This window comes from Archocentrus centrarchus, chromosome 9 (assembly GCF_007364275.1).
Source record: "Archocentrus centrarchus isolate MPI-CPG fArcCen1 chromosome 9, fArcCen1, whole genome shotgun sequence".
Lineage (NCBI taxonomy): Eukaryota > Metazoa > Chordata > Actinopteri > Cichliformes > Cichlidae > Archocentrus > Archocentrus centrarchus.
The window spans coordinates 19,523,233-19,549,371 of NC_044354.1; the positions used below are offsets into that span (position 1 = coordinate 19,523,233).

A 26,139-nucleotide genomic window follows, 5' to 3' on the forward strand; every position below is an offset into this window, starting at 1 on the left:
TAAATATTTTGGTTCTTCTTATTACCTCATGTGTCATGTGTCTCATGTGTCACCTCATATATATATATATATATATATATATATATATATATATATATATATATATATATATATATATATATATATATATATATTCTTATGTGCTGGCTCCATATGGATGTATGTGACAACCTACATTAAACACCATCACTAGAAATCCAATGTAATGTGTGAAAATGAGTTGTTGTTAATCTAAAGCCAATAATGTGGGAACACAGATAAGGTGGGTTTATGTAACGTGTCAATCTGGAAAAGTAAAATGTGTTTAGGAGTTTGTTTGTGACATTAGTTAGATCACAAAAAAAAAAAAATTGTTAGCTAATGTCCATTCGTGCAATAGAATTATGTATCTGTATGATACAAAATCACAGATAGATGATACAGGGCTGTGTGAACCTTTAAACTGTCTCAAAAAGTGCAAGGAGATCTGTTCGTGTAACCACGTAGATGAGTTAAGAAAAGACTCTCTGAGGCCAAATTAATTGGAAAAAAATGGACACTTGCCAGGAAGCTTTGCAGTGAAAACTGTAACAGGAAAGGGAAAGTATGGACTTGGAAGCTCATGTCTGTATGCACTGTGCTCTCTGTGGCGCTGCTTTTCTGAACCTTACTGTTGCTCTTTGCATTTGCCAGTTCATATTCTCTTTAAGCCTGATTGCTGTGTCTGCTGACGACTTCGACATTTTGTTTTCCAGCTGCTAATGTTGTTCATATAAATTCTCTGCCTCACATAAGTCATACTCATTATCAGTCAGAGTGCACGGCTAATAATTAGAAATATTGTCAAGCAGAGTAGCAAGAAGCATGTTTCTTTTAAAAGGAGAACCGGTGTTTGAGAAACAATATAAAATCTGAATTATGCTATCACATGGACAAGGTTATTACTCCACAAATATTTCTTTAACTCCTGTTGTGTTTGCTGAATCCATTACTGTTATGTTTGATATGTGGGCTTTTTGTTAGCCCTGACAGCTATTTATTTATTCCTTAGTCTTAATTTTTTTATATGTTTCATTGGCTTTGCCCCAAAGTATCATACATTTATTGTACTGGATAAAAATGTCATATTAGTATCTCAGTTAGGATGTTTTGCATTTGCTCCAGATAATAATAACAAAACCTTGGAGGGTAAAAAAAAAAAAAACCTTTGCTGTTTTCCATAAGTAAAGAAAAACACTATTATCAAATGTGGTTATTGTCATGATATTCGTCAATATCATTATAACAGAAAATATTACAAAATATGTCCTTGAACCATAAAAGGTGTTTCCTTCTGTAAGCACAAATCTAAGTAATTTAACTAAAGAGTCATTTGTGAAAATGATTTGCACTGCACTGTAATGTACTTCCAAAAAAATGATTCAATCATTTGGGAGAAAATCTATCCGAGAACGACCAGTGACTTTTTTTTTATACAGTGGGGAAGATGTGCTAATTAAAATAACCGATATTGCTATAATGGAGATACACAATATGTAAAAAATCTTGTCATTTATTCAGAGAACACATTAGTGCTTCCTTAAACCAGTTTCCACTTTAAAGCATACACATGGTGCAGATGCTATTATTCTTTTTTTTTTAATGGGAGATAGCACACCATATTTGGCACTACTGTAGTGCTCCAAAAAAAAAAAAAAAAAATCTTTTTTTTTTTTTTGCAATCACCTATGACAACAAAATATTCTGTATTATAACTACATTACTAAAAGCTTTAAGACACATTCTGCACAAGCATTCAGTCAATTGAAAATTCTTGTTTATGCAGACATTTGTATTTACATAGTGTGCATGAAGGCATGCACATAAATTTTATGCACGGTTTAATACTGAATTATGGTGCATTTGACATTTGAGTACAAAAGTGAAACTTCTACTGTAGCTACCTGCATACATATTTGTATTCTGTACAAAAACAAAACAAAAAACAAAAACATGTTAGTTTACAGCTCAGTCTCTCTGTATTAGAAAAGATGTAAACATGGATTTGGATATTTCTCTTTTTCTCTTACCAGATACTGCTCATCATTCGATGACTTAAAACCAAGCAGTTTAGTTTAGTTTCTACTCTAAGAATCACAGAAAAGTGGCCTCTATCATTATTATCCTTAATCAGCTTTGCTTTCATATACTGCTGGTTTGCAACCCAATGTTTATTGTCTGACTGTGCTCTTGGTTAAATTGATTTTTAGTTTGGTGGGATTTGTCATGACTATATTGCATATAATTGCAGAACTCAAGAAAACTGAGAAATGAACAGTATTGGTGAGCTTAAAAAAATTAAAAGCAATAGAAATTATATCTGGTAACGCCACATAAAGCTACCATATAGAAAGGCAAAAAAAAACAAAAAAAAAAACACAGTGTCTCACAGTGACTACAAATAAATAAGTATTGGCAAAGGCATCGATTGCTGCAGGCGTGTGTGCACATGTAACAGGACAAGACATCATTCTCTAGAGTTGACTCCATTGTGCAGGTAAATCTGAATCTGGTGTGTGGCTGATGAATCTGATCTTTCCTTTAACTCAACATTTGTGCTAAGCTGATACCACTGTTATGTTTGGCAAATGTCAGGCACAATAAAAAGAACAAGGTTGGCTGCATCACCACAATACATTTGGCACATTCCTTTGAGAAAACAACATTCAAAGAGTAAAAGAAAAATAATAATATAAAAAAAAAAACACTACACCTTAACAAAAACAACAAAAAAGACAGTCAAGTGCCACTAATAAGGTTTCCATGACGGTACACAAATGTAACCAATTGCACTTTTAAACAGCCTAATAAAATTAATGCATACATCCCAGACGACTCGCTCCTTATCTCCCTTAGAATTCTGTCTGTTTTCGACCGCTATTGTGGATTCTGGCTTCCTTCCAATTTAAAAAATTTCATTCAAATTTACAAAAGTGTATCCACTCCAAAACCTATAGATACACAGAATGTGACAAGGTGCCCTTCTTTGTGTTGGCACTGTGTTACAGTAGCTGAGGCTCTGAGTTGCTTGAAAGAGAAGGGCGTAGCAGCCTTTCCCCTCTTACTTAAACTAAAGGCATCCATCTCAAAATAGAAGGAACTGAAAAGAGCAGGGGTGTAAAAAGAGAGGAAAAGAGTCACCTATTTATCTCATAGCGGACGTGATCCCTTCTTCCTACGTCTCTTTATTGTGTGTGGTGAGGGTCCAGTCCAAGTGCACGTAGTGATGGTCATGATGTTCCCACAGTTGGCCCCCCACAGGAGCTGGGTGGCGAGCTGTGGCTCCCAGCTGCCCCACTGTTCTTGTCAGCTGGCTTCTTGTCCTTCTGTTTCAGGTGCACCTTTGCATGTCTCTTTCGCTCGTCGCTTCTGGCAAACTTGCGTCCACAGAACTCACAGGAGAAGGGTTTCTCACCTGTGTGTGTGCGAATGTGTGTGGTCAGGTGGTCACTCCTGCTGAAGGAGCGCATGCATATTCGGCACTGGAAGGGTTTGTGACCCGTGTGGATGCGAAGGTGACGTGTGAGCTCATCTGAGCGCGAGAAGCGTCTGTCGCAATTCTCTGCCGGACAGGCGTGCGGCCGCTCGTGGACTGGGGTTTTGCTGGGACGGTTGGGGTACTTCCGTGGTCGGATGGGTTTTAGGGTGAGAGTCTGTGGTGGGGGGTGGTGTTGAGGTGGGTGCTGCTGCCCGCCGATGAAACCTGGGTGAATTTGCTGCTTGTCTTTGAATGCTCTGATGGTCTCCAGGGGTGTGATAGGTGGAGGGTTGACTCGGATGGGGTCCATGGTCTGAAAGGGCTTGTGCTCCATCACACCGACCTCCCCTTGATGGTGGAAAAGGTTGTAGTCAGGGATCATGGAGAAAAGACTGCCATCCATGGAGGCTTTGGATGTGGAGTGATAGTCATTGCCTGGGTAGGCTAGAGGTGTGCTGGTGGCAGGGCTGTGATGAAAGGAGACCTGATCCTGGTACAGGTCACCACAGGTGGAATAGGCAGGCAGTGGTGGACCATATACCTGCTCCATGTCTGACGTCTGTCCGCCCATGCTTGCTGCGGAGGATGATGTCTGCGTTGTTACTGTGCCGGGTGATGGAGAAACACCGAGGATTCCTGCACTGACAAGACTGATGATATTGTTATCAGAGCACCAGCCAGAACCACCAATGCCACCAGAAGGAGGAGTGTCAAAGGCAAACTTCCCCAAGTAGGTGACAGTCTGCCCGCTTCGGTTGGACTGGAAGCTTGATCCATACTGAATCTCTGAGGTTGCTTTCTCGCTTCCCATGCCCAGATCCATGATATTATCTAGATGAAAGCAAATAAAAACACAGAACATGAATAAATCATCCATGTGATGGCTCTTATGTGAATAGGAAATGCAGTCATTTGAGAAGAAAAAGACTGTGAAAGTGACAATATGGCACAAGTTGTGAAAAACTTGGCTACATGAACTTTAAGTGGCAGTCCTTGGTTTGCCTGAAATTCAGATGTTATGCATACCTGTGTAATAGACAACAAACGATGAAAAATGAAAGAAGTCCCATAGAGTTCATAAAGAAATGTGAACGCTGTCAGACCTGTAAGTTAAGTGACTGACTGCTGCATCTGAGAGAAGGGTGTCTCTCTCTCGCTCTCTCTCTCTCTCAGATCCCACAAGCTCTCATAAATCAAGACCTAAACACCCCCTTTGATCCAGTCATTGTGTCCCTCAGGAGGACAGCCAAACTGAATGGCAAGATTTGATTTCTTTACAGCAGGGAGGATTATAAGGCAGACGCCACATCCATCACGCTCAAGGATTCAAAACACATATGCAGCTGAGAACATCTGGGAGGAAATGTGCGTGTTTCTTATCCCGTTTCACAAATTTCCTTGATATTTTCTGTCGCTCACACTTCACGCCAAATACACAGCCTCTCACACACATTTGACTTTGTCAAAAGATGCCTTAAAAAACATCAAATGCAGATGTGATTAATGGGACACACACATATGTGCTGGTCAAATACTCTGATTAAATATGAGACTTTTTTTTTTGAATGGAATTATCTCTTCACCAGCAGTTAAAAAAGACGTCTCTTTTCATTTATATATTCCCTCCCAGTAATTACAGCCTGCTGGAATATGGCTGAAAAGAAAAATTGTGTGCATTGCACAATGCCATTTAACACATGGAGACTTGGAGTTAGAAGTTATATTTTACTGTGTCATTTAGAAAACAAATCTCAGTTGATGTTAATTAATTTTTACTCTAAATCTTTAGTCTTTTGGAGATATTTTGGGTAATATGATATTTAAACAGATTGAGGGGCATTAAATAAAGCCATCGCTCTTTTCTTGTAGGTCAGATCTGAAGAACACAGCACACACCTGCTTCACCTGTAAAATCACAGCATGATACTTTCAAAACGTACTCTTTTTTTTGTTGTTGTTGTTGTTGCCCCAAATAGTAAAGAAACAGAAAAACAAAAACCAAAGGATGTAATATAAATATACAGTTAACAGTTTACTGAGAGGATTTGAGCAAGAGGAGACATTTAAAGTAGCAACACACACTCCAGTAACCCGTTACATCTTTTTTTCACCTTATAAGTTTCATTCTATTTTTTTTTCTTTTACACCCCCCGACTAAGGTTACATAAAATAGATTTCACTGCCGTGTTAACAGAAAAAAATAATATGACACATGCATGCCATGAGCTTATATTTATTCCACATTACAAAATGATATATTATGAGTAAAAACGTGGCGCTTGGATAATTCAAACGCACACCTCAGAGATAACTTAAGGGGGAAATATTTCGGTTTAAAATCAAACTGAGGGACTGCTTTAACCTGTGAAGGAAACACCTGAAGATTAAAAAAATAAAAATAAAAGATTCATGCACGAGGTTCTGCGTGGAGCAGGTGAATCACAGTCACTAAATTAAAGCTGGAAACGTGAAACTAATTGTTTTTGATTTTTCGTGGATTGTAGAGCCATCATCTCAGAGGGTTAAAGCTGTACAGTGAGTGATTGATTTAATGCCAATCCACGACACTGAGCCGAACAACAAGTCGTCTTTAGGTAGGCGTCTAGTTAAATATAAATAAATCAGCTTTATCTAGACTAAGCCATAAATCAATTAATATATCCGGCCTCGACATTTAGTGAATATAAGCAGGTTCACGGGCCTGACGTCTAAACGTGTTTCACATGTGGGGGAAAGCAGCCACACACGCCTACTAAAATCTGACATGTTAATAGAGTTGTGAATGGGAGTCATTGTCTAAAGTAGTTGACCCGTCTTTGCGGGATATTAGATGAACAAATCGGTGACAGTGTAGTTTGACTACATAGGCCTAATTAAACCCATTTTCCCAGTGTAAAGATTTCAGATTCAGTCAGGAGCCGTGCGCGTTTTTTAATGGACTTTGCGCAAATTAGCCCTTTTTCACAACCTTTCCTCAAACGCGCCTCAGCTTTAGTGAATTAAAGGCACTTTAAGCTACGTATGTAATATATCAGCCGATGTTTTAAAAAGTTTTTTTTCCTACGGGTGAGTAGGCAGCAGTTGGCGTTTTCAGGTTGTGTCTCAAATTCTGGCATCTAGACTGTACGGACAATGGAATTATAATAACGACAGTATTAAAAAACACACGATCAGCTGGATGTCATTTTATTGCGTAGTCTATCTAATGTTAAGAGAGCAATGTTCACCTGACCCCCACCCCCTCCCCAAAAAAGTGTAGGTTACGGGATTGTGCCTTTGTGCGCAACAGCCCAAGCGCAAACAGGTGCTCCCAAGCCCCGAGACAACTGTTGCCGTCCGCGCGCATCGCAGTTTGAACCACTTTTATTAAAACACACACACACGCACTCTCTCTCTCTTAAAAGTAGATCAAAATCTTACCTGTGTTCATCTGCGAATAGTGATTAATGGATTCCGTACTGGTGAAAATATTCATAGACGTCGGGATGTCCTCTTCTGGGTAGAGACTGTCAGGGATCGTGTTTATTAAACTGCTCATGGTAAGAGGGATCTTGTCCGCTAGTTTCCCTGTCATAGCAGTTATATTCAGTCCGACATTTATAAAGGGCAACGCGCAGGTATCCCAGACAGTTACACAAAAACACCGGGTGTTCTCAAAGTGGAAAACACAGGTGTGGATCGGGCGTGAAAAAAAAAAAAAAAAAAAAAAAAGGAGAGAGGAGCAGGAATGGATCCTGTTGCTGTAGCTATCCAAGTATCCCGCGGAGGATGAGCAGCGCCGGTTATCTCCCCCTGTGTGATCACAGGCTATTGTTGTTATTAATCTGATCACTGTGGAAGCTGATGGGCTGCTTGTGGGGGAATTTGAAGTCTGTGAATCAATGGAGGAGGTGGTGGTGTTGGTTGCACAAGAGCAGCTCTACTTGCTCTATTGGAGCTGGATAGGGGACTCCAGTCTGCCTGTATTAAATAGGGGGATGGAACATTTGTGTGACGTAGATGACCATATATGGACATGGGCGCCTAGCGCCAGGCTCTCCGCGCGTCAGTCGGTGGAAACTACAGTGGAGGCAAAAGGCTCCGACAGACAGATAGCTACAAAGTTTACTAAAACCTACATGTCACATCCAGCTGCGTCCTTCTTCAGGAAGACCCGCGGCTCTCCTGTGTTGCCGTCCTTGTGGAAACATTGTAATGATTCAGCAGCATGTTATCTTTATTGTCAGTCCTCGTGCATTTATCAGGCACACAGCGAGCTAGTTATGCATGTGTGTGTGTGTGTGTGAGTAAAAGTGTGTTGTGGCTTTAGAGGCTTGTTGCTGAGACAATACACTACTTATTATCACAAGTTGTTTGCTAACATTCTACTCAAACTAACCAAATAGTGGAAAAGTATTGTTGTTGCCTTTACTTCCAGGCCTGGGTTTTGGGGTTTTTTTCCTCTTAAAAACTCAAGACAGAAACCTGGCTATGGAGTAGTGTAAGTGCCCTCATTTTCCTCGTGGTGAACGTGCACACTTTGTACCATCCTGCATGCTTGTTGCAGAACACTGGCTCCTTTTCACGCAGGATCATTGTCACACAAATGCAGTAATTGGCGAAGGTAATCATTTGTAAATATTGCAAAGGGCTCTGCAAATCCACAGGCTTGCTTCGACTTGGAGCCCCAATGACCGCTTAAGTGGAAACTCCAAATAAGGCAGTGTCCGGCCCCGCCCCTAAATGTCTGTATTTGGACATTCCGGGTGAAGTAGTAGTGGAAAAGTGATCGGAAGCCACAGACGTTTAAAGAGATGACAGTGGACAAAGCGTCATGGTTCGCTTTTTACCAACTTGCCAACTTGTGAAAAAGAAAAGAAAGAAAAAAAAAAAGACACACGCACGGGTTGTTTTATATTTTAAAAATTCCCCTATGTAATTTAGATTACTCCATTAAAAAACTTAAAAAACAAACAAACAAAAAAAACACCATTACCTTACAGCTTTCAAAGTTCACACTCCTAATTAATGATATAATAAGGGTTTATTTCAATTTGATTGAATATCCATTTTTTTTCCATTGCTGCAGTATCCACATAAAGCACACAGGCCTGTGCAAAATTCTCAGAAAATACTGAATGAAATGTCAGCGCTTGAATATTCAGACCTGAGAAATTAATAGTACCTCAATGAACCAGAAGTGTAAACAGTGTGGGAGAATTAGTCTGAATCATGCTCAGTGTTTAGGGGGCTTATACAAACAGATCAGCCAGTGATCTCGTATGTCTCATTACCAAGTCCTCCATGTGCTCGTGTCTGTGTTTTACGAGTGTCTGTCATACCAGTGGGCTGTCCCCTCAGGGTGTCTTCATTCTGCTCTTGTAGGATACCTTCGATCGGTAAAACAGACAGCAGTGGTCCCAGTAAACTTGATTCAAATTGCAACATTCTTATAACAGGCGGAATATAGATTTTCTGTTTTGGCTTCATCACGTCATACTGACTCATTCCCTCAGTTTGCTCATTGTAACAAGATTTGTACACTAGTCCAAGTCAAAGGGCATTAAGTTAAATTTGTCATCTGTTTGCCAGGGGTGAAGGTAAAAGCTGCAGAATATCAACTTGCCATTGAAACACTATTAGCGGTTTTATGTTTATTTTTGTATTTTATTAACAGGAAAACCCAATAGGATAAGATTATTCATAATAATGTTTCTAAAATGAGTATTTGTTACAGAGTTACTGCTTTATATTACTTTATACTACGAAGATGCATGGGTTGATTAATGCAGTGATCCATGGAGAAAAGTTTCCTCAACTGTCATGTTTATGGATGCAAATCAATCAGAATCCCATCAGGCGTGACTGAGGACTTTCTGTACTCTGTCTCTCACTGAGGGGAGGTGTCGGTGTGGCTCTGTGGTTGGAAAATTGGACAGTTGAGCTGGAACACCTACCTGTCGCTGGCTTATTTCCTCGACTGTGAGCCGGGTCACCTGGGGCAGGCCTGCATTGTTTGTCAGTGTCTAGATCTCTTTGACTGCAGTGTCCTGGCTCTTTTGCATACAGGGATTCCATGGAAGCACAGGCTTATTTTAAAGTGGGAAACTTCCTAGTCACCGTGGATGTATAGTCAAATAAGTTTTGTTTTTCCAGGCTTCATGGGGATGGATAAAGTGGTTTTACCTTATTATTAAAGGAGTTGGAAAGTTACACTAACAGTAACTTTACATCCTTTATTATTTTTTTCTACTGTTACTGTGTAACCTGTGCTACTGTCAACAAAACATGATAACATAGGTGACAGATGCCGAAACCTGAAAGGCGTGCACAGCATTTCACTAGGGTTTCCCAGTAGAGTGACAGTTTTCCATGATGATGCGCAACACTGTGTTAACAGTGGAATTAAAGGATACCTAACTTTTAAAAATTGGGCATATGGTTCATTATCTTACATGCTTAAATCACAGTCACACGGTTAAATCATCCTTGAGTTAGTCCAATTGTGATGCCTCAAGCTAAGCTAAGGATGTTCATTGTTGCCATCTTTGTTTTTTTGAAAGCAGTTGCAACAAGTAATGCATGGATCTGACTGAGAAACTGAGGGACACTGCACGATCACAGGCTGGCTGCTGGCCACCTCACCTCTTTTATCCTCCTTTTTGAATCTGCTGGTGATGTTGCAGTACAAAATAAACATGTTATACTCAGTAATATGTGGAACTAGTGCTTGAGTCCATAAACTCATCAGAACATTGTTTACTAAGGTCACAAACAAGCCAGAGAATTGTTTTACCCAAGACATCTTTACAACTGGGCTTCTTCTAGCAACCGGAGAGTCGCCTCTGCTGGCTATTATTCAGAAATCCGGGTTAAGCCATTTCTGCAATGACTCCAGTTTTCCGAGAAGGAAGCTACATCTATATTTCAGAGAAAGTCTATAGTTTAAATGCCCTTCCAACTTCAAACTGTTGGGGACAACAGAGCACACAAAGTGTCAGATGTTTAACATCCCCTATATGTGTGCCAAATTTTATTTATTTATTTACAAATAATAAAGGAAAAAAGTGTAAGTAAAGTTTTTCCTATGCAAATTTAATGCTTGGCCCCTTAATATATATTCTTATCAGATAAGGATGGGCCAGTAAGGACAGACTCAAACTTATGGAATCACCTGCTATTAACCTCATGACCAGCTGTAGTTCCAGTATTTGAGAAGATTTTCTATTAACTACAGTGTTGCTGGCACGATCCACAAACCAGTGTACTTGTGCGACTGAACCCCCAGGCTGTTTCGCGTGGCATGCCGGTGCCTTGCATGGTAACTCGGCACTGGTGTGTGAATGGGTGAATGGAAAACACACTGTAAAGTGCTCTGTAAAACCACTAAGGTTAATGGTCTAATGGTTAGACATTGCACAGTTTCAGGGGAGAAGACTGTAAAATATAATATGCAAGCTTTTAGCTTCATTTTTAACACATCATCCATAAAGGCATTTAAGTCAGCCTCCATTTAAGTTTGCCATCTGTAGTAGAGCTTTGTCTTCAAACTTAATAGCAGGGATACAAATGCACATTTAAAAAGAAAGGCCAGCACAGATACCTTGGCAAAAAAAAAATCTTTAGGAGGTCAAGAGGTGTATTTTAAAATTCTGGATTCCTTGTTGGTGAATATAAACAAGTGTTCAATAGTGCCTAAAAACCTGGATATTTATGTGAACCTTTGTTTAGAATCAGGCCTCAACTCTCCAGGTGCACTAAAGCACACTAAATTTCATGGAAAGACAATGCCAGTCTGTTAAGGTTAAAAGTACAGTAAGTACATGTGCAAAATGGTCAGCAGACCACACTGTTTCATGAATTGAACAGATGTCAAAGCCGAGTTCATTTTACCACTGCTCACAACAAGTGATGAACTTCAGAAAATCTCCAGTGAAATAAATCTCCTGCACTTCTTCTGCAGCAAAGAGAAAAGAAGAATGGAGACTCGAGTAAACATGCATAATAGATCACTCAGTGGCGGTTAGGCAATTGAATTGATTATACAAATTCCTTTTAATTAATGTAAGTTTGAATAAATTAAGAAAATATTAAATGCCTTCCCCATATCATCAGGGGATGTGAGAAGCTATTTTTTTTTCTTTTCAGAGAAGGCAATATACTGTGCAGCGATGAACTACAGCTGTCAGTTTTTCTTAATCATAATATTTCAACTCCCCTGACATTCGGAGTAAAAATAAACACATTCAAGGAAGCTGAGTGGCAAAACCCAGCTGTTTTGGCAGGATATCTCCGATATATAAAGAAGGGAAAAAAAATGCACAGTGTATTTGGAAGTACAAATCTTGGCATTTCAATGGTGTACTGATGGATTCAAGTAGGTGGTTTTTGGAAGAATGCTCTCCCACTTGGCATGCTTCACAATGAGTGTGGAATTATACTCCACTTGCCAATTGTTAAAAATGTGATTTCATAAGTCAAATAAGATGGTAAATCAAGGTCAAGAGTAATTTTCCAACTGACGGATACTTAACATTTATTCAAAGGCAATGGATTCTCTGACAAACTGTGTGCTTATGCGCACTGTTTTGGTTGTTTTTGTTTGTGTACCCGGCTGCTTTGACTGCTAAGTCGGGGAAGCAAACAAAGCAAATGCAGGACAAGTTGATCAATGATCTCCCAGAGTTCATGGAGGGGGCACACAGGGGTTTACCAAGGCTGGCTTAACCACCAAAGGAACAAAAACCTCCATTACCTACTCCTGCCTTGCCCACTGATGAGACACCAAATTAAGGTCAATGAAACCACCAACTAAAGATTGATCATGAGGACATCAAAGTCACTGATGTAAATCCAGCCTTTTCCAGACATCCGGGGTATTGATACAAACCTCTCCCAAAGGAGAGTTGCTGGTTAGAAACCAATATTCCTCTGACCCACCTTCTGTGGAGACGTGCGAGGTCTGAAAAGTATCTCCTCGTGAAAGGGTTGAAAAGTTTACCCACACCATCCTCTACAGACTTGCCAGGTGAGTCTCTTATAGAACTGTGCAAAGTTCAAAATAGGTTTGCTGTCCCAAAGTTACACTCAAGGACACATTTAGATCACAGCAGATTTTACTTCAGAAAAATCAATCAAGGGCAAGAAAGTAGCTCATTGTTTCCAGTGGTCAATGGAAATATGATAAACAATTACACAAACAGTAAGTTCCTTTCACTCAGAGCATGACAAGCTCTGCGGCCCCTCCCCTGCCCTGTCACTCTGTAGAGTATTTTAGTTCAAGTTCCACTGCGGCATCCGCTCTGTTGCGGTCTTGGTTTCACCTCCCACTTCCTTTTTTTGGCCCTGACGTGTTTCCGCCCCTGAATTAGAATCAACTCTTTCCACACTGAGTTGTGATATCAGGCAGTCTTCCTCCTCTAGTCGACAGTGTTCGGAAACTAATAAGAAACCCCCCGGTAAAATTAAATTCTGCCTCCCAAATCCTTTGCTCCGCACCACGTGACAAAGATAACGGGGCAAGATCAAAACCTAGCAGCTGGTGTAACGCAAAGAGGAAATCTCTCTCTAACTTAATGATAAGATAATGGCAAAGAGGGCACACGTGTGCAAGCTTGAAGAATTTATGCTTTTTAGTGACTTTTGAAACAGTAAAAGGGAGGAGAAAGCTTTCATATTTTTCAGCTGACAGATTCTTCTTCTTCTTCCATTTTAGGCATCTGAGCATCCTTTAGTCTTTGTAGTTCTGGGTGAGAAACTGAAGAGTAGCCACAGGCTCTCCCAGATCAAACCTTGTGATGAAGGCCTGAAAATCCCATTTACCTGTGGGAGCAGGGAGACAAACACAAAGATATTTTTAAGTATTTACAGTGGAAATATACTCATTTTTCACTCTGTTACAAGACTTCTCAGACTGATTACAATGAATTGTTCTTATTTATTACATTATTTGTACTACAGCAATACTGTATATAAGTAAAGTACATTCTAAGCAGAGTCTCTGGTGGATTACAAGAGCATTTCTTATGATCACTTGGTCTGTGTTTAGGGCATCTGAGGCCTAACTGAGCAGCACATGGCTCTGGGATGTGAGTCACTGAGAACAGCACTGCTGAAAATAAAACATGTTGCTGTAATGATGGAGGTGGGAACGCAAGGACGTATTGGCAAGAAGATATGATTCAATCGCCTGGACTGTTTTTTTTCTTCCCTCCCCTTTTAAACAAACACCAGACGGCCATCCGGCTGGTATGACAATATCACTTCTTAGATTTTGACAACCGCTGATTCCCTGCAGCTTCCTCTCCCTTAACACACACAAAAAAAGAAGACCAAAAAAAAAAAAAGACAAAATCACAATTATCATTCCAGGGAAAGAAAACCCTGCATGCTTTCAACTTGCAAACTTCAACAGAAGAACGAGTGTCTGTCTGTCTGTGTCTTCATATGTTTGGGTGTGCGTAAGACAATGCTTCACTGCTTTGCTCTGTAATCCAGGGAATCACTGACATCCTGGTATTTCCGTATGTGGAGTAATTACATTAACAGCTGCTCAAGAATAGCATCGGAAAGTCATCTTTTGAATAGAAAGCCAACTATTCAAATAGTCCAAATCTGTAGAGAGAAGGGCCTCGCAGTTTGGGGGTCAAATCTGACTATGCCTGGATAGAAAAAATTACTGCTTTTGACCTCTCGCTGCAGCTGCTTCACAGGCCCTCACTCTAGCTGTTTTTACCATCAGAGAGCCACATTTCGTATCCTCCGGCATTTTGAAGGAGATATGGGAGAAAAAAATACGCTTTGCCAGTGCCACAGACATCAAGTGTACCCCCCCATCAATACAGAAACAAATCAAAAAGGTTCATTTACATGTAACGCAAAATGTCTTGTTAAAGGTTATAATTTTCATGCTTCTGTCCAGTAGACATTATTGCATCTAGCTCCTATCAAATCTTAAAGTTGAGTGTATATATATATATATATATATATATATATATATATATATATATATATATATATATATATATATATATATATATATATATATATATATATATATATATATTTGAACCAGATTCAAATATAAGGTTTTAAAGATATAATGGTGCCAGTGCCAAATTATTACACAACTGTTTTTCCTGATTCTTGCTGATTTGGTTTAGCTTATAAGATTGACACCTCAAAGTGTCTGCAACTTGAGGTCAAGTTCTGAGCTCAGCTGGGGAAAGATGATGAATAAAAACTGGGAGATGAGCAGATGAGTACCTGAATCTTGCCAGGTCGTCTCCATGAATGAGAGTTGCCTGAACAAGGTCTCCAATAATCAAGTGAGGGCAATGGAGTTAAGTGACCCAGCTGTATGATAGGGCATGCCCCAGTGCCCCCTCTGGCCTGTGCTTCAGTCACAGATAATGCACCGCCTCTGCAGATCCCCTCCACAACAAAATTCCTCACACCCATAGAGGCACCACTTTAAAAAATACAGGGATATAGTTGATGAGTCATGTGGCAGAGATGACTCTAAGGACAGACACGCTTTAATATTCAAACTTTCACCTTCCCTTATTCATAGAGAAAACCTGCTGTCTGGTCATAGTAGGCAACGTTTCCTCTAATGCAGAATGTCATACTGATGATTGTTTTATTGTAGCGTTATGATGATCAAATAGAGTGTCAAAACCAGACGCTGCTTGTAAGGCTTTACCCACATAATCCCATCTAAAGCTGTGCAATCATTGGGCAAAATCCAAAACGAGGCAAATTCAGAATATCTAGTGCTATCACACTGGCTGGTACCCCGCGAACGCCTAGACTTGCGAGTGACCTTAAAATAGGCTGGTGTCTGTTTGTAGTGCCGAGACATGTTTCCGCCTCTCCCATCTGCGTGTTCATGGAAAGGACAGATAGTGTGGGACCTGAGGGCGATGTTAAAGTCTTCCTGCCTCTCCTTTTGTTTCCACCTTGCTTCCACGTCTGGGTATGGCAGAAAGATCAGGACTGCTGTGAGGTGACACAGAACTGCTACATTTAGTGGTGTGGGCGGTGTCCCTGTTAAACCTCTTACACTGTCTCAGAAATACTAAAAACCAAGTGATGCTGCTTTGCAGTAGTGTCAGAGGAACCGTATCAGGCTAAGAGCTCTTCACATAGGATTCATAGCTATATTAAAGCAAAATGCGACCATAATTTCATGTGTCTGTCAGAGGTCGGAGGTCAGCCACAGAACAGTCCTTCAGGAGCAAAGATGTGTCTCACTCAGGCACACTTAACCAGGGTCAATGTGTGTCAGAGCTTACCGTGAACACAGCCACAGCAAAAGCTGTTCGATCTTAAGGGGAATTATTGAATTATATTTGGCTACTCTGTTTCTATCTATGCTGGAAATATTGAGTTTCCAATTATATAAAACAGAAAAGCGACAACTCATTACACTGGAGAGGCAGGACCAGATAATGACGAGCATTTGCTTAACAAATGACTCAAAGAATGATTTATCAGAATAGTCAACTATTCTTGTGAATGGAATATCTCTGGAACACCTTGAAAGCATTTCTTCAAAGTTGTTGCCTTAGAATTTGGTCTCTCTGACCTTGCAGAACATTTTATGAAAATTATGGAAAAACTCCCATATAAATGTCTGAAGCAGAGATTGTTACCATATTTCACATTTGTTCAGGTGCTGCATTGGTGACACTAATTTTTGCTGCCCACCTTCAAACTGTGGTGACTGAATAGATCTACTGTGCTGCTGACTTTAAGATGTGCATTAAGGATCCAAGCTTTAAAAGTCTGCAGCTTCTTTGAGGTAACATCCACAATATGAAGTCATGGCTACAACACAGCTTCATTGTCTTTTATTAAATTTGATTAAATTCCTCAAAAATCCTAATTTTAAAGTGTGCTGCTTGATTTTCATCATTAGTTATTATGCGATTATTTTCTTGACTAATCCCAAAGGAAATTGGAACTAGCATTTTTTTAAATGATTTTTTAAAATGATTAACTAACTGATTAATTAACAAATTATTGTGTTAGCTGGATGTAACCCATTTTAAAAATACTACAAAGGTATTCGTGGATGAGGGAAGTTGAGGAAAAGTCAACACACTTTAACTTTTACTCCAAGCCTGTCAAGACTCTGTGAAAAAAACAAAAAACAAAAAACACAACCAGCCAAAATTCAACACGTTAAAGTGTTCCTTTAAGGCAGCCGACTCCTGGCTGAAACTCAGGCCTGCTGTAGCAACCAAATCCTGGCTCTCTTGACTCCACGCAGCTCTGATTAATGGTAGAGGCTGTGGGTGGGTGGTAGACATGGATCTGCCCATTACCACACTGCAACATTGCAAATGGCTTCAATTACTGTGGAGTGTGCTGAGCTGGCAGTAGGGTCTCTAGGAGGCAAGATAGGCAATGTGTACAAACCAAGAGCTAATGCCACTGTGATCCATTCATTCACACAACATGATCGTCACCTTCCTAACAATTTTTCAGGAAAAAAATATAGAAAACAATGGACAAGAATGTTTTAATTCTTATCTTCTTCTTTTGCTCATCACAGTTTTTGCTTCTGATCGGTCTAGAGCAGCTGCTGAGGTTCAAGTCAGGACATGGAGTGCTCGACGTGTGAACGGCGTATGTGCAAACTAACATGTAGGCTGGAACATCACTAGATGGTTTCTCTCGAGGCCTTGGGGTTTCCCTCCCGGCATTGTAACACTGTTTCCCTTGACAAACTGACTCGTCGGCACCAAACAGTAGCAGGACATATTAAGGGCTTGCCAAGTGGCTGACAAGTATCACAAGGGTCTGAGTGCCCACGCCTGCCGCCCTCCCTCACAACCCTGGCACAGGGGCAGTCAGGGACAGACAGAGCAATGGGGATTCCCTATGATGATGCCCCTGTGCCCTGTGCCAAGAGCGCAGCCCCCCTGTAGTTTCTTGTGTAACAAACCAGCTGTCTCCATCAGTTCAATGACCCACATTCATAACCTTAACACAGGAGGGACTGCAGACTCCCACGACTCCTCCCAACAGCCCTGCTCCACCTCTAATTGTTCACCCCCTTTATTACTAAAGTGATGGCCAGAGATGAAAAGAAAAAAGACAACAAATTTGAGACAAAATTGAGTCAATGACTGCACCACTGGAAGTGGAAAACGATCATTAGGAGTCTTCCACCCACGACTAAATGCTCTCCCTTCGCAAATCACATCAATTAATGTCATGGGCTTTGAAAAATTCTCTCTGTGTCATACCACATGGAGGGAGGACAGACGCTAATAAGTGAACATACTTAAAGGAGGAGGTGGGGAGATATGGGATTCCCTCCGTTCGTCTTGTCTGTACAGGAATAACGAGCTCAAGGACTATTGGCCGACAATAATGAAACAGGTAAACCAGAGAAGACAGCCCAAGATATACCACTTGTATCAAATAGTTTTTCTACTCATACACCATGACTAAACTTTTATTCTTAATATGTAAAACACTATTGTCAATTATCTAGTCTCTTGACATATTATTTTCTCCAGAACTGACCCATCAAATGAAGCATGTGATTATCCAAGCGAGAATTTCTTAATTTCATTTCCCTTGTATCGAGAGAGCCGCTTGCAGGAGAGAGGAAGTCTTACAGCGGGAGTTAAACTCATCCAGTCGATTAAGGATGGGTGGATCCACTCAATTCAAATGCTTCATAATGTTGGGGCAACTTCTGTATCGGAGCAGTTTATTTTGCACAAAAACACATTAAAATATTCTAAATAGTAAACTGTTATTCATGCTATTATTTCTTCAACTTAACCAGCTGTGACACAGCGAATGCCCCGACAATGTGATAAGAGTTCATCTCAACCTCCCCTAAGTGAGTTGAATAAGTAAAATACTACAAAGTACGTCTCTTTTGACATTTCTTTTTCCAAAGGTTTCAACATCAAACAGACTTCAGCCTAATGTGCCTGAATTGTTTGCTGACAAAGCTGTCAAAACTTCAAACAGCAGAGACTGGCAGCTCCACTTATTCACGGCCGCAGTGCTTGAAGTCTCAAACCGCCCCGATCTCCCCTCAAATCACTGGCTGTGACCTGACTCGAATAGACAGAGAGACACGCCTCCTGTGAGGTGCTGTAGTGTGCATCCAAGTGCTGCAGCCCACCTTCCCACACAGACTTCAGGGGGATGGAAAAGTATGAAAATCCAAAGTGTAAACAATAACTCTGCAAGACAAACAAGGTTGACTTTGAGCGACACGTGCACAAAAAAAAAAGTATGGAAATAATATCACCGATAATCAAGGGTAAAACTAAAATCATGTGAGAGTATGTGACGTAGTTGAGAGGGATTTTAGGTTTGGCGGAGGTTAACAAGACATGGTCAGGCAGACTCGTGCAGGTGTGCGTGGGAGCCAATAATACTCGTCTTGACCCCGCAGGCATTAACGCTGCAGCAGACTTACTCGCTAACCTCATTAACATTTCCCTTGTTAAGTTCAAACACTGGAGAAAATTATCTTCCTAAAGCAACTCCGAACGCTTTGATTAAAACCTCCTAATTGTGAATTATGCAGAATGACGTGTCCTGACAAAACAAAGCCAGCAAGTGAAACAAAGACTCAAAGATGGTGTTTATAATAAAAAAAAAAACAAAAACAGAAATTTCAGTAGTTGCACAGCCTAATGTGGAAATATTGTACCCTAAATTAAAGATTACTCCCACTAAAGCAAATCAGGCAATACCAAAATCAATTTAATATTGTAAAATGACACAGCTTCTTACTGCGCCTTACAAAAATACTTCCCTAAACCCACAAAAACCTATAATGTGAGATCAACTGTTGGGTTTCAATTCCTTGCTGTAAACTTTCATTGCTGATTCAACAGATAGCTGCTGGCAACTGGCCACCGTTGGTATATGATAGATGATACTGCAGTGGAAAACAATGTAGCACACTGAAGAAGCTGGTGAGTGGAGTTATTACCACGGGATGCCTTCTCCTCGTTGGTGAGTGACACTGGTGTGCCTGGAGGCTGCTCAAACAACATAAACTGGTAGCGGTGAAACCCAGACTTCTGTGGCGGGGTCGGCGGATTATAATCTGTATGGAAAGAATCAGAATCAGAATCAGGAGGGCTGAGAGTGGGGAATGACGTTTTATAGCAATTTACTCTAAGTGTGGGCTAAATCTTTGACATCCCAATTCTTTTCGCTGCACACAAAATCCACGTGGATTATTTAAACCAAAGGGAGCTGTACAGCCATAAAATTGTAACTCTGAATTCTAAGCATTCTTTAGTCAGTCTGGGTTGTGGGTAATAAACTGGCTACAAATTTTCTTTGGATAAATCCTCTTTAATCATCACCAACACTGCAAGACAGTAAACATAACCAGCTCAACGGGGGAGGATGATGGCGGCATGTTTATGTGTGTGTGTGTGTGTGTGTGTGTGGAAACACTGTTGCACTTTTTAAGCCCTTTAAACTCGCAATAGTGGGCAGGAATTAAATTTACTCTGAGGAGAGGGGTCATGAAAGGGCAACTTAAAGGTTGGGAAAAAAAAAAAATCCTCTAAGTGATAATGAAATACTTTTGCATAAATTATAGTAAAACTTGATTCTAGAAGTCCAAATAATAATATGGAATTATTCCAACTAATTATATATAATATTTACCAGAGCAAAAAGCGCAGCCTACACACAATCAATGAGTGAGATCAACTTTTTGGAATCAAATTAAACCTGGGAGTAATGACACCAGGAACTTAGGTTACACAATGAATAGTCAATAGAAGACCTTACTTACCAGTGAGGCTTGTTCCTTCTATTTGTCCTTTCTTGAGTGCACTGCCCTGGAATTTAAAACACTAAGTTAGTCCGGCAAATTATGAAGCATAGCCTGTTTGTTTTGTGACAAACCTAGATTTGATAACAAAGACAAAACAGACAATAAGCATGGGCCACTCTTCCTTTAGTTTTGTGTTCCCACAGGCAAATGTTCTACATTCAGTTAGCCCAGTCTTTATAACCAGAAAGGCTGGCCATTTAATTTATTTCAAGCCAATGTCATTATAATGCACCCTGGTGAAACGCAACAAAATTAAACATATATAATAAAAAAAAAACAAGAGGTGAAAGCAAGTATAGATCCAACACTGACATTTTGATGATTATTGGAAAGATAATGGTAATTAAAAAAAAATAATAACCTCTCTGGAAGCTCTACTAGGGGCTTGCATCCACATTGCAGATTAAAATATGTCAAAATTAAATATATAAAAAGACCAGCTGTATTAACATCATAAGACAAGAGACAATTTTCAGACAAAAGACAGTTCCCAAGCAAATTAAACCACTGAGAAGATTTCTAATTTCCCATATTATTAATTGTATATTAACTTCTTGTTGCCTAGAAACGGATATCATGTAACCCAATGTGAAGTGCAGATATTTTCATAAGCATTTTCTACTGTATATTTGTCAGGTTAAACTCCCTCAGCCCCAGGAAGCTCACAGTCAGTCACTTCTCACTGCAAATTGCACACAGGCACGTTTGTTTAATATACTTGGCTATTTACTGCAAGACGGCTGCATCCTTGAGTGGGTGGAAAGGGACTAAATATGCTGTCTGTGAAATGGCCCAAAACCCACTTGAGGTAAGCGTGGAAGTCCCCATCACAGACATGGAGTATGTGGTCTCAGCACCTACTGTATTTCTGTCCTCTTTTTTTCGCCACACACAGGCTCCCCCTACAGGCTGACAGGGGTACTGTGTTAAGAAGCAGCAAGCAAGGACAAAAGACACGCAGGACAAAGCTTCTTTTTCCAATCTCACATTTGAAATTTAATTTTCAATTTAACAATAAGACATAACCAAACAGAATAAAGACTGTAGTAGGTCAGCAAGGCAAATGATTAAATCAGCTCACAGCACAAGAACATAAAACAGAAGAACAAAAACAAAAACAGAAAGTTTAATTTCCATCTTGGGAATGGTACATCCAGATTATGATATATATATTTTTGAAGGGAATACATCTTTTTCAGTACCCTAATAAACACTTTGAATGCCTATTCAGGTTTCTTGACAAGGAAATGAACAGTTTTGTTTTGCTCTTTAGTCATACGTGGGACAGGGGTCTATTAAAGTGGCCCAACCAGAGTTTGACTTCTTTCTTTTTTTCTTAAATACTGCAGCTGTCACTTGGCAGTAGATGAAATGTCCTTTGAGGATGATGATAATGGTTCTTAATGCCAATTAAAATCCTAAAAGTACAGTTATTAGCACAGAGTGTGTAGGTCTATGTCAGAATGACTGAGGTACACTAACAACTTTAGCATATTACTATCAGTTTCAAATAGCATTTTACTCTTTTCAGGAAGGATTTTAGCAGTTTTGAAGCATGCATCCTGTATTGTGCATATGTTCTTATCTATAATCCTGTAACTTCTGTTTAGGAATAACAACAAGCATAGGAGTGTTTACACAGACGATCAAATTCAGAAGATTAGTTTCAACTGTGAGTATCTTCATCCGATCAGTGAGAAAAAAAAAAGCTTTATTTAGAAATAGCAAGCGTCCTGCAGCCTGCAGGATCCAAACCCATTGCCATAGCAACAGGTAGTCAACACTTGAACGTGCAACATTTTCCCACATCTTAATGCTCAGTTCTCACTCATCCTCCCAGGCACCCTGTGCCCTTTTAATTTCATTATAATACATAGAGTATAAACAACAGCAAATGAATAAAATATTGAAATTTAACCAAATAATGAAAGATAAGTCAATAACATGCAGATGTACCACACAATCACATATATTATTATTCACAAGAAATCAAAAATCACAAAGGTAGTTTACGGGTTAGAATGATTTATCTGTGCACAGCAGAGCTGCTAACACAGTAGCTGTGACAGGGCAGGGCAGCGTTGGGGGTCGCTGATCCTCACGTTCACTGGGGAGTGACGGACTTACTCACAGTAACCTATGGGACATTCTCACATGGTGGGCGGCGTCCCTCAGGGACTTTGTTGTAGGGTGTGACACAATGATCATTAAAAGTTATCATCGCTGAATGATTGACAGCTGTGTGCTGTGTTAATAATGTTTATTAAGAAACCCCCATTTTAAGGTATGGGTTCTAGTATGAGTAGCATTTCATTCTTGCAGTACTTCATATAATTAAAAGCAAACAAACAACAATAACAACAGCAACAACATTCAAATCCTTTTCTTTTTAAGGTGTGGACAAAAATCCTGAAAATTTAAAATGATAATTCAAATGAGACCAGCATTACTTATCAGGGCGGACTTTGGAACTGTTTAACCTCATTAATAACTTTCAATGTAAAAGGATTTTCTTGATGAGCTGATGGAGAAACAATCCAAGACTGAGATTCAGTGGTGTGCTAAGTGGCTTTGAATGCTCCTTATAAAGCTGTAACAGATATAGAAAAAAAAAAACCCAAAACAAGCATAACATTACTTTACTGACCAAGATACCCTAAGATAGGATGATACACTGAGGCAGGATATCCAAGACTTTATACACTGAAGCTTTTTTCACACCTGAACTCTGAAGAGAGTTGGGTCGTTTGAAGTTGCCCTTTCTAACAGTAGCACGCAGCAGGAGATAGTCTGTCTCAGCTGTGGTCTTACTGCTTGAAAAGCTCCGGTTCATTTAGAAGAGGGGGCCTGCCAGGACATACATCTACTCACTAACTGTGAACTCACAGGCTGTTACCTGCACTGTTATCGCACAGGCACCACACAGACTTTGTACTACTGGGATTTAGCAGGTTAAAGAACGTTTATTGTCCCTTCCAACTGTGTTGAATATTTGCACCAGATAATGTCTAAAAAAGTTTTAGGCTGCAGAAAAAGCTGAAGAATAGCTATGCTAATACTGACAATAAATATAAAATAAAGTGACTTGATGGATATAATGATGGAAGTACAACAGATCTATAAGTAAAGATATTTTTTAAAAAAGGGGGGGGGGGGTTAATGACTGTGTAATAAAGTGTTTTGATATGTCCTTTACTTAATTTTCCACTGTAATATATATACATAAATTGTGTATTAACATTATATACCTCTTTCTTTCTCTTCTTTCTGTTTCCTCAAACACATACCCAGGGAATAAACAGTGCAATGCGTTTGCTGTACAAAATCTATGTACACCAGCAGTTGTATTTTTGGATTGTTTTTTGACCTCAAGCTGAAGATAAAAGACACATTGCATAATGCAGATGTCAGAGAAAACGGTTGTTTTCAGCTGTTTCCTATATGCTCGACCATAAAGTAAATGTGAACAACGCAGCTTATTCATTAAAAACAAACATGCATATATCCTCTATTATTTGCTGTTTACATAAGAAATTAGTTCAGGTTGAAGCACTGTGTTGAAAACCAGCATAGCATTAAAATGAGTATCTTTACAAAAAAGCCTAATGGAGTGCTCACAGCTAATATGTCAGTGTTTTAACTGTTGAGCTATTTCAGCAGCTGAAAGTTGAAAGAAACTAGAAATGGCTTCATTTTCTATGCAAGACTAACACTATCACTGTTTCTCGGTAAGTGATTTCTCATTTGCATTTTTAAAAGTCTATGTTCATGAGATTCTTCTATTCTTCTATAAACACAAATACCACCCAACTTTCTGGCCAATATGCAATATGGATTGTTTTGCATGCAATTTTATAAAATATTTGTACCACTACTTATTTGACAGGTATTAAAGTTTCATACCAATATATCTATAGTATTGTATATTATACAATCACCCTTGCCACTTTGTTAGGTGGCAAGGCCCCATTCAACTGCTCATTAAAGCAAATACCTGATCAGCCAATCACACAGTCAAGATGCCTTGCTGAAGTTTAAACTGAGCATCAGAATTTTTGAACATGGGATGGTTGTTGGTGCCAGACGGGCTGATCTGAGTTTTTCAGAAACTGCTGATCTACTGGGATTTTCCCACACAACCATCTCTAGGGTTTACAGAGAACGGTCTGAACGAGAGAAAATATCCAGTGAGCAGCAGGTCTCTGGGTAAAAATGTCTCGTTGATTCCAGAGGTCAGAGGAGAATGGGCAGACTGCTTCGAGCTGATAGGAAGGCAACAGTAACTCAAATAACCAGTAGTTACAACCAAAATATGCAGAAGACCATCTCACGTCAAACCTTGAAGCAGATGGGCTACAGCAGCAGAAGACAACAACGGCTGCTACTCTTGTCAGCTTCTGCCAGAATAGGAAATTGAAGCTACAGTTCGCACTGCCTAAATCTTCTGCTGTCCAAAATTGGAAAACAGAACACTGGAAAAACACTGTCTGGTCTAAGTCTCAATTTCTGCTGCGACATTCGGATGGTAGGGTCACAATTTGGCATAAACATGATCACATGGATCCATCCTGCCTTTTATCAATGGTTCAGGCTGGTGGTGTGATGTGTGGGGGATATTTTCTTGGGACAATTTGAGCCCCTTGATACCAGCTGAGCATAATTTAAATGCTGGGTACTGTTGCTCACCATGTCCATCTCTTTATGACCACAGTGTCCTTCTGATAGCTACTTCCAGCAGGGTAGTACACCATTTCACAAAGGATGATGCTATCATGTCAGTATAGACCAAATATTTGTGAGGATTGTTTCCAGCACCTTGTTGAATCTATGCCACAAAAAATTAAGGCAGTTCTGAAGGCAAAAGGGGTCAAACCTGGAACTAGCAAGGTGTACCTAATGAAGTGTACTGTGAGTATATTTTGAAGAAAATGCTAATAGGATCATCTACAATTCTCCAATTAAAAAGACACAGAAGAATTCAATAATTAAAAGCAGTTATATGAAAAGTATTAATCTGAATACTGTAAATCACTGTAAAGGCAAATAAAAATAATGTTACTTTAGCAAGTAGTAACTGAGCAGAATAACAATTTCACTGAAGAACAAATTAAGTGCTTCTTTTTATAAAATATAACAAAATAAACAAAGTGGAGTTAATTCACTCTACACGAAGATTCGAGTTATTTCAGAGACATTTTAAGAAATGCTTATGTCTTGAATCCTCATATGACGGGAATACCCATTCTAACTGTGATAGTGAATCACACACTGAGCAATGTGGGAACACCAGCAACTGACAGAGATAAAAACTGAAAGTGTCAATATGATTTATGCTGAAGCAAGAGGGTGTTTCAATCTATCAAGTGGAGACATTAGAACTAACTGGGGCATTACTCCTGGTATACACTAAAAACAGTAAACAAAGAACAGCAGTGGGATTGAAGATATAAAACCTAAATGGGGCAGATTTGGTCTTTGTATTGTTTGAGGTGGATCTCTTTTTTTCAGTCTTATCATATACACGTAATTCCAAAAGTCATCAACAACTATATTTTGCTAGTGCCACATGCATTGGTGGTTGACTTTTGTTTAGAGTAACAGAGACAAACAGATGTACAACTTGTTGGAACTGTGAAAAGGATAATTTTAATTTAAGCTAAATATTTTTGGTTACTGATATGATTGTGACAGCGAGGCTACGTAGTGAATAGCGGGAAACCCCTCTGAAATGGAAGACCTGAGATCAAGACACCAGAGAAGGAAACACGAAACCTTAAAAAAAGACAGTCCCTACAAGCTGTTGGAAGGCTGACCCTGACCT

The 26,139-nt window shown here is 39.6% G+C and overlaps 2 protein-coding genes across 2 annotated transcripts in view; both read right to left on the reverse strand.

The window, feature by feature from the left end:
- Positions 1 to 1,575: 1,575 nt before the first annotated feature.
- egr3 (early growth response 3) lies at positions 1,576 to 7,176 on the reverse strand. Its single transcript, XM_030737875.1, has 2 exons — positions 6,917 to 7,176; positions 1,576 to 4,327 (listed from the first exon to the last, which is right to left on the reverse strand). The coding sequence occupies exons 1-2, from the start codon at positions 7,068 to 7,070 to the stop codon at positions 3,249 to 3,251; spliced, it is 1,233 nt and encodes a 410-aa protein (XP_030593735.1). The 5' UTR covers positions 7,071 to 7,176; the 3' UTR covers positions 1,576 to 3,248.
- Positions 7,177 to 13,179: 6,003 nt separating this feature from the next.
- The window catches only part of pebp4 (phosphatidylethanolamine binding protein 4), a 53,656-nt gene continuing 40,696 nt past the window's right edge, over positions 13,180 to 26,139 (reverse strand). Inside the window, exons 5-7 of the mRNA XM_030738249.1 lie at positions 20,277 to 20,322; positions 19,455 to 19,571; positions 13,180 to 13,297 (exon numbers count right to left, since the gene is read on the reverse strand). Of these exons, the coding sequence (XP_030594109.1) occupies positions 13,206 to 13,297; positions 19,455 to 19,571; positions 20,277 to 20,322 (255 nt within the window). The 3' untranslated portion in view covers positions 13,180 to 13,205. The remainder of the gene's footprint in view (positions 13,298 to 19,454; positions 19,572 to 20,276; positions 20,323 to 26,139) is intronic.